At 41.2% G+C, this 12,311-nt stretch overlaps 2 protein-coding genes across 4 annotated transcripts in view; one reads left to right on the forward strand and one right to left on the reverse strand.

Annotated features, from left to right (window-relative positions):
* Positions 1-6,581, forward strand: part of CASP6 (caspase 6) — a 29,497-nt gene extending 22,916 nt beyond the window's left edge. For both annotated transcript variants that reach the window (XM_075929718.2, XM_075929719.2), the window contains 3 exons: positions 1,284-1,459; positions 4,175-4,334; positions 5,478-6,581. In XM_075929718.2, the coding sequence (XP_075785833.1) occupies positions 1,284-1,459; positions 4,175-4,334; positions 5,478-5,716 (575 nt within the window). In that variant the 3' untranslated portion in view covers positions 5,717-6,581. The remainder of the gene's footprint in view (positions 1-1,283; positions 1,460-4,174; positions 4,335-5,477) is intronic.
* Positions 6,582-7,806: 1,225 nt separating this feature from the next.
* MCUB (mitochondrial calcium uniporter dominant negative subunit beta) overlaps positions 7,807-12,311 on the reverse strand; it is a 76,238-nt gene continuing 71,733 nt past the window's right edge. For both annotated transcript variants that reach the window (XM_075929721.2, XM_075929720.2), the window contains exons 5-8: positions 11,693-11,853; positions 10,661-10,864; positions 8,974-9,090; positions 7,807-8,040 (exon numbers count right to left, since the gene is read on the reverse strand). In XM_075929721.2, coding sequence (XP_075785836.2) covers positions 7,963-8,040; positions 8,974-9,090; positions 10,661-10,864; positions 11,693-11,853 — 560 coding nt within the window. In that variant the 3' untranslated portion in view covers positions 7,807-7,962. The remainder of the gene's footprint in view (positions 8,041-8,973; positions 9,091-10,660; positions 10,865-11,692; positions 11,854-12,311) is intronic.

Below are 12,311 nucleotides of genomic sequence, written 5' to 3' on the forward strand. Positions count from 1 at the left end.
GATAAGAACACCAGGCGTCCCCAAGTCAGCTGCTGCTGAAACTGATCAGCAGCTGATTCCAGGAAGCCCAGGGCAGAGCAACTCTGCCTCGGGCATCCTGTAGTCAGCTGCTGGTCAGTTTCAGCAGCGGCTGACTTTGGGACGCCTGGGGTAGAGCAGCTCGGGTGCTGCTGGCTTGGTCCAGTAGCGCGGCTGCTCCTCGGAGCTACTGGACCAACCCAGCAGCACCCCAGATGCTCTGCCCCAGGCATCCTGATTCAGCCACTGCTGAAACTGATCAGCAGCTGAATCTGATCAGCAGCTGAATCAGGACGCCTGGGGCAGAGCAGCTGGGGTGCTGCCGGGTTGGTCCAGTAGCGCCGAGAAGCGGTGCTGCGGGACCAACCAGCAGTGCCCCACCTGCTCTACCACAGGCCCCCGGCTTTGCTCCACGTCTCCCTGGTCTGCTGGGGGGGGGGGGGGCACTAGCTGCATCCCCCCCAGCAGACCAGGGAGACGTGGAGCAAAGCTGCGGAGGACCCGGGCCGAACAGTGGCGCTTCCAGATCAGCGCCGCGGTCCGGCCCGGGTCCTCCGGGGCTCTGCGCAGCGTCTCCCTGGTCTGCAGACCAGGGAGACGCTGCACAGAGCGGCGGAGCACCCGGCAGGACCCGCGCCGCTTCCAGCTGATCTGGAAGCGGCCGCGGGTCCGGCCCCCGGTGCTCCGCCGCTTTGCTCCTGTCTCCCTGGTCTGCTGGCTCCGCCAGCAGACCAGGGAGACGGGGAGCAGCTTTTCTCGCCCCGGAGAAGGCGGGCGGCGGGACCAGGCGTCCCGCTGCTCTAGTTCTCCGGGGCGAGAAATCCCCGTTTGTAACTACGGATCCGACATAAGTCGGATCCGCGTAACTCGGGGACTGCCTGTATTGTTTTCCTTTTGTGATGAATTCCCATAACATAAAAAGACTAAGTAACAGAAAATACGTAATTTTATACCGGTATTATCTTCATTTGTATTGCATTGCAAGCATTTATATTCCCAAAATGCACCTGTGACCAACAAAATTAGTATTTAATAGGCATCTCTCTGACTTCTAGTAGACTGGCTACTCAGGTTGTACGGATCAGTGTAGTTCCAGACTTCAGCAGAGCTGATTTACAGCCACTGACAATATGGCTCAACATATTTGGAATAGGACTGATTTGAGATTAAGTCATTTAATGAGGTTTTGAGTAGACTAATTGTGTGGTGTTTAATAAATAGCATAAAACTTGCATAATCATCTAAACACAGCTCCACTATTCTAGTGTCAATGGACAACCACAGTGATGCTGACTGCTTTGTATGTGTGTTCCTGAGCCATGGTGAAGACAATCACATTTACGCCTATGACGCTAAAATAAAAATTCAGACGGTGACACACATGTTCAGAGGAGACAACTGCCAGAGTCTAATAGGAAAGCCTAAAATATTTATAGTTCAGGTAAGATGTCGGTTTTTGAATTTATGTACTTCCCTTTCTGTGCTATTACCTGCCCATAGGCTGTCTACACTACAAGGTTTTTGCATAAAAAATGGTGAAGCGTCCACACCTCAAGCACATTTTTGCACCAAAATAAACAAACCTAAAAACCCCGTAAATCGGCAGGACAGAGGGCTTTTGCCAGTAGAGTTATTCCTCTCCAAACGAGAGCTACAGCTCTTGCACAAAAAGGCATGTGTGGACACTCTGCAGGGGTTTCTTGTGCAAAAAGAGCCTACAGAAAAAGCACAGGTGCTCTGATGGCCATTCTGTTAATGGCAATCAGAACTTTCTTGTGCAAGAGCATCCATGCAGTGTGGACACACTTGTGCAAAAGCACATCGCTTTTGCGATGCACTTTTGAGGTGTGGATGCGCTTTTGTGCAATAAGTTTTTGTGGAAGATCTCTTCCACAAAAAGCTTCTTGCGCAAAAACCCTGCAGTGTAGACATAGCTTTAGTGAGAGAAAGTCTTCTCTGTGGATCAACTTCTTGTCTCCACCCGTCTCTGGCAACACAAGCACTGCATGATCTCGATCTCTCTCTCTCTGCAGGTTAATGATAGGTGCATACCACTTCCATAGTCCTTGAGTGTTCCTCAGTCCATTTCATTGAATTCGCTGAGATTCACTGCTCCCAAAAGACTAACAAACAGCATCTTACTTGAGTCAACTAAGATCCCCCACTCTGCCTAACAGATGGCACTTAGATATGTTTAAAGTGAAAATAAGAATGTTTATCAAAGAATAGAGATTCAAATAATAGAAACTAAGACTATTAGAAACAAATGGTTACATATAAAACCACAACACACTTTTGTGGAGCCTAAACTTAACTCATGGAGCATTTTCCCATCTTTTACATGATAGCTTTACTCCAGTGCCTTTTCCAGCCAAGGTGGCTGAAATCCCTCTTTTATAAGGTCAAGAGTGCTAGCAGGATCTCTCTCTGCAGCCCCAAATATACCAGATGAGAACTTATATTTTTACCTCTTCTCAATTCTCATCAAGTTCTTCATGAGCATTTAACTCAATATATTAAGAGACATCTATTGAAAGACACAGGGATCTGCCAATGAAATAAACTTCTCCAGATAGGAGGTGGGAGACACTTGTTTCAAGATGTGCTGTTTTTAGCTACAAGGCCTAAAAACAATTTTCACACACACACACACACACACACACACACACACAGCCATCTATTGTGACACAGGCTTCCATCAGAGACCCTACAAAACACCTTAAAGTTAACCCAGGGGATCCCTGTCTCTTAATGCTAGATGGCATCAAATCTTTGGGTTACAGTTATGTACTGGGGTTGGAAAATAACTAGTGTACAAAAGCTTTTGAGAATCAGCTTAAATTTAATTTTTTGCTATGCTTAGCTAAAACAAGACAATCTTGTATTGAAGCTGCCACGGTCACAATGGTAAAATTATATGGATACATGAAAGCTAGCTCAAAATCAAGACCATGTAAATAGCCAACAATTGTCCAATGGCAGACACACCTTTACCATCAGTAATTTGAGGGAAAGAATCTCAATTCCTTAGGTAACCACAACTAGTGCTTATATACCAGACTTAGGAAAGCTAAAAACTGAATAGGCATACTCCATGAACTAAGTTCTTGCCTCATCAGATGGTTCCCTTCCAGTCAAGGTTGAGGTCTCTTGGCCTGATGCTGTTGGAAGTTTGTACTACATGACCTGTGCTGTACATTTTTGTGTAAACCCCATTTATATTTGGAGCTCAATTAGTCATGCACTATATGTTGGCCTCTCATGACCTTTTAGCAAAGAAATTCTTGCTTCAGTGGGTCTCAAAATTGGCTGCATAATTCAACATGAGTAACAGTGGCCAGGGCCTTCAGGAGATGAGTGGCCTCCATTTACAGCAATCGTGGGCAGACATGGCCATAATTTAAAGCTGTTCCCCTCCCTGGATGAATCACTTTATCACTTCTCTCCTCTTGGGACAAAACTTCCTTCAGACTTAAGAGTCCCTGCAGAATTAAACCTGCTGCTAAGTCAGTATCTTATACTAAAGAGTAAATCCACTTTGGATTTTATACAAGTCAAAACTGCAAGAAGGAGAAATGTTCAGTACCACAACTGGAACTTTAATTATTTGGAGGCTCTTACTAATGTAGACTCATCCATAAAACAACACAACCAAAAATCAGTTCCACCCTTGTTTTAATTTACAATGTACACTAAGACATTAAAAGATAGTAATGATGACCCTGCTGAAATATTGGAGGCTGCAGTGAAGAAACTCGCATCTTATTGCGTCCCCGACTTTGTCTCCTGTGCTACACTGAGTGCATCAGCCTCACACTACTGCTTCTCCCATGAGTATACCACCACACTGTTTTCAAGCTGCTGCTTAAACACACACCACCATCCCTGAACTGATCTGTAAGGTACTACCACCTTCTTCCAGAAATGGAGAGCAGATCGGTACCGTGTCAGCTATGCCTTGATATTTCTAAGTTAATGCCCTTCACTCTTAACCAGCTTGCTCTACCAATGAAAATATTGTAGTAGGATAGAACGTCGTTCTTTCTGAACACAGCTACATTAATGAACAGGAATGCTTCTGCTTTTAGCATTTTGTTCTGTGATGGCTAACTGTACTCAGTAGATAAGAGGAGTTGACAGTTTTCTTTCCTGCTAGGCATGTCGAGGAGATAAACACGATGACCCAGTCATTGCTCAGGATGCAGTGGACAGTATTACAGATAAGTCCAACATCAATGAAACTGAAGCAGATGCTGCAACTGTGTATACGTTACCTGCAGGTGCAGACTTTCTAATGTGCTACTCAGTTGCAGAAGGTATGTTATTTTGCACTGACATTTCTAGCATCTAACTCCTGCAGGAGTTTTGCAGCTGTATCATTAAGTATAGTAGGTTTGCAGTTTCTTCACTGCACAATCAAAACAAGAATTCAAGTTCCTTAAACTCACCACTTTGCATGTCTGCATTAGTGGCGTCTCTCCCAAGTGGTGAAAGGGTTGAGAATAAGTCAAAACATGCCATCTAACTTGAAATTTTTAAATCAGTTCGCTCCTCAAAGCATACTGATCACATCCTTATCACTGAGTTACTTGTTGGGAGGAAATAGTCTTCTGCATCTCTCTTCAGTGTCATATTTCTTCAACCTCTTCACATAGCAGGATGCCCTCCCCAAACCATCTCTCAATCCTAAAGACTATCTCATAATTCCACAATGGGTGAATTTACAGAACTGTTTCTGCTATTAAATTAATATTGCACTTCATTTAACATTGCCTGATGTTGGAAAGGTATACAAATATTAATACAAAATAATTTTGCATAATATTGTATAAAAGTCAAAGAGCAAAATTAAACACCAATGTGCAACTCCAGTGACAGAAATGAAGAGGTAGCAGGTTTAAAACAAGCAAAAGGGAAGTACTACTTCACACAACACGCAGTTAACCTCTGGAACTCATTGACAGGGTGTGACGTGAAGGACAAAACTAACTTGTGGGTTTTTTTTTTTAAAAAGGTAAGTTTATGGAGGTCCATCAATGATTAGCCAAGATGATCAGAGATGCAACCCCATGCTCTGGGTGTCCTGAGCCTCTAAATGCCAGAAGCTGGGCATGGATCACTTAATAATTGCCCTCTTCTGTTCATTCCCTGTGAAGCATCTAGCAGAGGCCACTGTTAAAGAGAAGATACTGGGCTAGATCAACCATTGGTTCGACTGTGTGGCTGTTCTTATTAATCCCAGGTTAAATTTGATTATTCAAATCTGCCAAAGTGCTGTTTTTATCTCTGGCATCAGAGTACCCAAGATAGCACAAACAGTGAAGAGAGATATCTAGAACTTACCTGCAGCCCATGAAAATGACTGGCAATAAGTAAAGTGTGGCATTAAGTGTTATTAACTGTCACTTCTAGTCTTCATTTAAGGTTAAATGGAATCCTATGCTCTTATTTCCCAATAGGTTATTATTCTCATCGTGAAACTCTAAATGGCTCCTGGTACATTCAAGACTTGTGTGAGATGATAAGGAAGTATGGTTCCTCCTTGGAGTTCACAGAACTTCTCACTCTGGTGAACAGGAAAGTATCTCATCGCGAAGTGGATGTGTGCAGAGACATTAATGCCCTAGGCAAAAAGCAGGTTCCTTGTTTTGCCTCAATGTTGACTAAAAAATTACATTTTCATCAAAAATCAAAGTAGAAATGCCCATCTGTGAGTGACATTTTATCCACAGTCACCCAAAATATGGAAAATTTCTTCATCACATAATCTAGTAATCTAGATCACTGAAAGTAGTTTAAAATATGATTTTTTGATGTGGCTAGAGAATTTCACAGGTATTCACCTCATGCATTTTCCTCAACAGGACCATTTTGCAAAAATGCTAGGATCAAATTTCAGGATTAATTTAAATATTTTAAAAAAGTTTCTGTATTAGAAATAGCTTTGTTACAATACATCAGCATTGCAGCAATAGCATTCTCAGGGAATTTTTGGGGAAAATAAATGTAATATTGATTTCTACGTAATAAAAATTGCAAGGTGCTCAGATCCCATGCTAATGAGGGTTATGCAAGTGCTAAGAGAGAAGCACTTTTTAAACCAATTTTTTAAAATGTTCTGATTTACACTTGAATGACACTTTCTGCTTTCTATCACTTTGTAGCTTTTCACAATTTGTAAAAATTGCATTAGCTTATAAAAGCTTTTTTCTCCTCTACTCTCAATTTATGGGGAATGCAACTAAGGCATGTTTTGTAATTTTTCAGTATCTTAAAATATACTTCACATCTTCAACACATTAAAATGTGCATTTCAGTAAACCCCCAGCCTGTGTGATATTTTGCCTTTAATTTAAGGGGAGGAACTCAACATCTGAGAAGCACTGCTGTTTTGGGGTTCTTCCTTACTAGATCAATACCTTTTCTTCGCTTTCCTTTAAAGAGTTGATGTAGTTAGAAAAATGACTGCATGTGTTCCATTTATTCTCTAGCTAATTTACACAGTAACTACACACAGTTCACAACCTAACTGACCTATTAATAAAAAAAAAAATTAAAAAAAATCGAACCCCACTATTCTTTGTATTGAAACTTATAGTACCCTGGACACTGCATGCCAAACTAATCTTTTACTATAATAGCACACTGAGTTTATAATAGTGCTACTCAGGAGAGCTATGTACATATATGTTCTTCAGCCACCTGAACATGAGCCTACATGTCACACTGTAAAATTCATATACAATATATTATGAATTAAGAAAAATACAGATGATTGGTGACAAATTATTTTTTGTTTCAGATTTAAGGTACTATATTATATAGACATCTGAGATGATGTACAGTATATAGTGACATATGATTAGGGATGTTAAATTTCGATTAACTAATCGAATAGTCAATGGGATTTCCATCAACTATTTGATTAGTCCATAAGGATTAACGCATTCTGCCTTTTATGTACAAGAGGCCCAGCTATGTGGAATCTGGGGCCAGCGGGGAGTCCCACTGACCCAAAGCATGTGGGTGCGTCTGCTTTGAAATGTACAAGAGTCTCCAGTGGGACTTTGTACATTTCAAAGTTCGCCGTCGCTGCACCCCTGCCACCTCCCACGGAGCTGGAGCTAACCAGATTCCCCCAGCACTTCTTCATCCTCTCCCCCCCTCAACCTTGCTGCTTCTTTGTGCTAGAGGCAGCAAGGGAGCAGAAGCAACCAATTGACTAGTTGCTTACATCCCTACCTAAGATCAACTAGTTTTATTGTTAATTCTATTAATTCCTTGTATAAATAGCACGGAGGATTTGAGTCTGTGGTTCAAGGTTTTAGTGCTTTGACTTTGTCAGTTAAGAGGACATAACTGCCAGAAGTTAGATACATGGAGAGAAATCCAAGAAACTTTTCTTAATCCTGGGTCAGGGATTTCCTCAATGACTATGGTTTGGTTAACTTTCTCCATCTGTAAATGTGAGTAATACTTATCTACTTTCATAAGTGGCAAGAGGTTCTGGATGGAAGGTGTTATGGAAGCACTTATACACATTCTTAATTTTAAACATAAACTTTCCTGATTGGGACTTAACCAGAAACCCGTTAAAGCATAAAAATACATTTGGCCATAAATACCAGAAACCGTTCCATGAGATCAAGTTTTCTGAGCTATTCACCTCTGCTGTTAATAGACCCATCAAAAATAGTAAAATGCTTCAGTACAGTAGAACACCATTCTGACTCTTATGCCCACATCAATTCACTAAAATGGAGAGAGATTTTTATTACAAGATCAGAATGCATATTTTGAAGGATTTATTTTGGTAATTCATTTTTAAAAATCTAATGATATAATAGTTTTAATCAGAATTTCTAGTAATGTTCAGAACTACAGTCGTCAAAAATATCCAGTTTGCAACATAGTAACTATATATTGAAATCAGTTTTGAAAAAATTAATCTTTATCATTCATTTCCTGTATTGGAAGTCTCAGGTGTAGAGGCTGATGCAGGCGTCTCAGGGACTCTTCAGTCTGTAAACACAAGAGAAAATTAAATGGATTATGTGTCCATATTTATCCCTTTCAGCCACCCTTAATTTGTACCTTCCTTTCATACTTCTGATATTCTTTTCATGTAGCCAGGTCTTTCATTTCTGAGAAAACACTAACCTTATGATACAGATTTCCCACAATAATCACAAGTACAACCTATCATTCTAGGGATAATCATCCAAAAACCATTCTTGCCAGCAGTGAGTTAATCTGTCAGACTGACCACAGGGACTATAGTTATACAAATGCACAAACATCCACTTTTCAGGCAACTGAATGTACCACTCCACACACAGTGCTCTCCCACCTTCAGTTTAATGCCTAAAAACATTTATAAAGCCAATTTTCTCCAACAGCAGAACTGAATTATTTTACATGCTCTAACATAAATTGCAAAAACTTCAAACTAGTGTCAGATAAAGTGAAAATATTTTGAAAACCCAGCTTTGATAAAAGGAACTAGTTTGAATCCTACCCATTTTTTTAAAATTACCTCCCTTCACTTGATTAAAAAAAACCCCACTGAAGTAAAGTATTTCCGTTTACTTTAACTAGACTGCAAATCAGGGTCCTTTATATTTTATTGAAGACTGGGGGACTTTATTTCTCATGGACCACTGAAGACTTTCCCCAGTTCCATATCACTGCTACTACAGAAGATGGAGATGGGATAGAAACCAATTTATCACTCTTGAGAAACACAAGTGAGTGACTTCTCTTCTCCCTCTCTTCCAGCCTCCATGGGCTGCCTGTCCAGTGCTGAAAATTTCTGTCCAGATAATGTGTTACATGTTCACATTTTAGCCTTGATGAAAATCAATAAATCTACAAGTCATTTTCCAATTAGCTCATGGTTAACTGCAAAGTCACAGTGTCTTGATTTCACTTGTACCAAGAGACTTATGAAAATACCTCTGCCAGCGCCTCTTTTAGCTTGTTATATTGTTCCACATCAAAATGTTGGCTTCTGGATATTTGATAGAAGTAATGGAGGAATTGCCTGTTTTTGACATCTGGGTAAACATAATCCTAATAGACAGAAAAAGGACACAAATGTTTGGGGTTCTGGGGCAGGCAGGCAGACAAAGACATTTGTATAAGTAGAGTTAAATCAAAAGAACGTACATTTAAAAAAAAACAACCCTTAAACCTTGACAAATAAATGACCTTATTTTTAGAACTGCCAAGCACTCAGTGCTCCCATTAGACTCAATGGATGAGTCCATCACAGGACACTGAGGAAGTGGGGCTCTTGACTCCTTAAGTCTCTTTGAAAATCACAGACAATGGCAGCCTCTGAAAATCAGGCCATTCATGTATGTATCAATTTATCCCAAACAGAACTACAACTCTCCAGAAATTCAGCAGAAAGCAAGAGTAGAAACACTCACAAATCCAGCTCTCAACAAACCAGCTGAGCTCCAAAACCCAGTATCCCTCTCCACCTGATGTTTCATATCTATCATAGTTCCATATATGCAAGTAATGGATATTCACCAACTACATCCATACCAAGCAAAATTAAAATACAGGAGTGCATTATTGAATATGCATCACAAAAAAAACGACAAGTTACTATCCAACAATGTGCTTTAGGAGCCCAAATGTGATGTGGGTAAACATGTAAGCTCCTTTAATTATATGGGAGTTGATGATCATTTCAACATACGGTACTCTGTCCATGTTCTGGGTTTTTGCTGTTCAGGAACTCTCCTCCCACCCCCTTCTCTTAAATATGCCTCACTTCAACTTGTGACTTCTCCTTTGCATATGCAAGAGCAAAAAAGGAAGTTAGGCCACTAAGAAAAATCTGTATCTTACTCAAGGAAATAAAATAGGGATTCTTAAATGGTGGGTTAGGACCCCAAAGTGAGTTGTGACCCCGTTTTAATGGGGTTGCCACGGCTGGTGTTGTCCCTGGGACCTAGTAAGTCTGAAGCCCAAGCCCCAACACCCAGATCTAAGGTTCCATGCCTCCCTGCCAAGGCAGAAGCCTTTGGAGCTTCAGCTTTTACCCCCGGCCTGGAGTGGAAGGGCTTAGGTGGTGGGTCTCGGACTTTGGCTCTGGGATTGTGAAGTAATTTTTACTGGTCAGAGGGGGACCATAGTGCTAAGTTTGAAAACTGCTGAAATAAAGTAGGGGAAACAGCTAGAAAATGTCCCAACAGTTGGGCCTCAAGTCAAATATGAATGCCATTAAACAAAAACAACAACAACAACAACAACAAAGATGGAAGTTTTCCCTGGCCCATCATGAGATTGCATTCCTTGACCAGCTCTGGTTTAGTACTTGCACTCTGTTTGCAGAGAGGTATGCAATACAGTAAACATCCAGGCCACATACAAAGAATAGACTCAAAGAGGATAGTTTCCATTTCCAGTATCAAATGGCACCTCCCCCGGTCACTGATTCCAGGCAAGCTTTTTAAGTGCAGTTCATATGGGCAGCTCATTTGTGAGCTTCATTAAAAACCCAAGTTCCCTCTTGAGTGCAGTTCTACAGAACACACACATGCTTTGACGCTTCAATACAAAGGGTAATTTATTATGAAAATTGGCATAATATTAACTTCAGACCTGTTTATAGAATGGAACTTACCAGCTTAGTAAGTACAAAGTAAGCATAGAATGCCAGGGCACTCCCGTAAGTGATAAAATACGTGACCGGCTCCATTATATCCCATGAATAGACCCACCACGTGAGCCAGGCCAGGGCACCACCTTGAGTGGACAATAGCGCTAAGCCAATCCATAGGAGCCTACTAGTCCTTGCATCTGCTCTTGTTGCAATTCTGGCTTTCATCTAGGACAGAAGAGTTACTCATTCAATATGTGGAAATTAATTTCATACATTTCTCAGACACAAAGGAGAGAACGTATTCCAGTATATACTTTCCTCCTGGATCAGTGCTTGCATTCAGGAGTCCTACTCATTGGCCGGTCTTCCCAGAAAGGCTTTGCATTCATTCCCACCATGGAGTACAGAAGGGAAGAGTTTTGCCTGGCCCCAATCTTTCCCTTCATTCACACCTTCGGACTCTACCACTTAAATCTACATGCATGAACAGATGCTGCCTGATTTTTCAGAGGGGCACTTTGACAGCACATCTGGGATTTCTGCTTTTCAGTGTGAGGTCTGCTCCCACATCATGCTCTTGCTGGTCTCCTCCTCCCTACTATGCATTCAGGTCACTTGAACTTGGCCTGTCTTAGATTCACAATGCTTGCCCTTTCCATTTTAGGTTATGGTCATCATTAGTCAGACTCAGCTGGCTGACATGGGATAGCTTTGTAACAGAAAAGCAATAGTGTTATTAACTTTTTTTTGGTGGCATGACACCACCACTCTGGGCACACAAAGTGAACAACCAGGTCCAGGCATAGTAACCAGGTGGCAGTCCAGGATAGTGCCAGCGCTCACCATAGTTTTTCTCCAGCTCTAGAAGTTCTCAACTGGATAAGCCAAGTAAAAGAAGAAGGCAGTGGGATGGAAATCTTGTGTCCACATTGGCTATCTCCAATCTGCCTGTCTATTAAGGAGGGCTTGCCTCATTTTTTCATGCTCAAGCTATTACATCATGGAAATTAGTGTAGAGAAATTTGTTCTTCTATTTAAAAAATCCTTCCCAACCTGCTCAAGAGGTACCAGCTGGTCCCTCAAACGGTCCAGTTTCTGAAGCAGTTCTCTCTCTCTCCTTAACTGGTGGTCTTCTAAATGAAGGGCCGTGAACAGTCTGTGAACCAAGGATCTGACATCTTCTGCTTCAACAGCATGCTCTTTAGTACACTTTTCTGGAGAAAAAAAAAAAAAAAAAAAAAAAAGACCACGGTTGTCATTATAGGGACAAGGTGGGTGAGGCAATATCTTCTATTGGACCAAAGGAACAAGTTTTCCAGTTTTTACAGTAACCTTAAGACCTTCGTGTATTTTTGAAAGCTTCTCTCTGACACCAACAGAAGTTGGCCCAATAAAAGATGATTACCTCTCCCAGCTTTTTTCTCTAATACGCTGTGACTAACATGACAACAAGACTGAAAACATGGTTGTTGTGACTGGTAAGTATCAAGCAATGCTCATTCAAAAAAACCCAAAAACCACACAAACAAAAACAAACGAACAAACCTGTCATTGTTTACAGAGTATTTGTGTGTGGTCACAGTCTGAGGCTCAAAGGGAAGATGAAGCCACTTCTGTTTTGAGAGGACTGCCATGATTTTTTTTTTAATCACATACAACTGGATAATTAGAT

The sequence above is a fragment of the Pelodiscus sinensis genome, chromosome 4 (genome assembly GCF_052426305.1).
Source record: "Pelodiscus sinensis isolate ZL-2025 chromosome 4, ASM5242630v1, whole genome shotgun sequence".
NCBI lineage: Eukaryota > Metazoa > Chordata > Testudines > Trionychidae > Pelodiscus > Pelodiscus sinensis.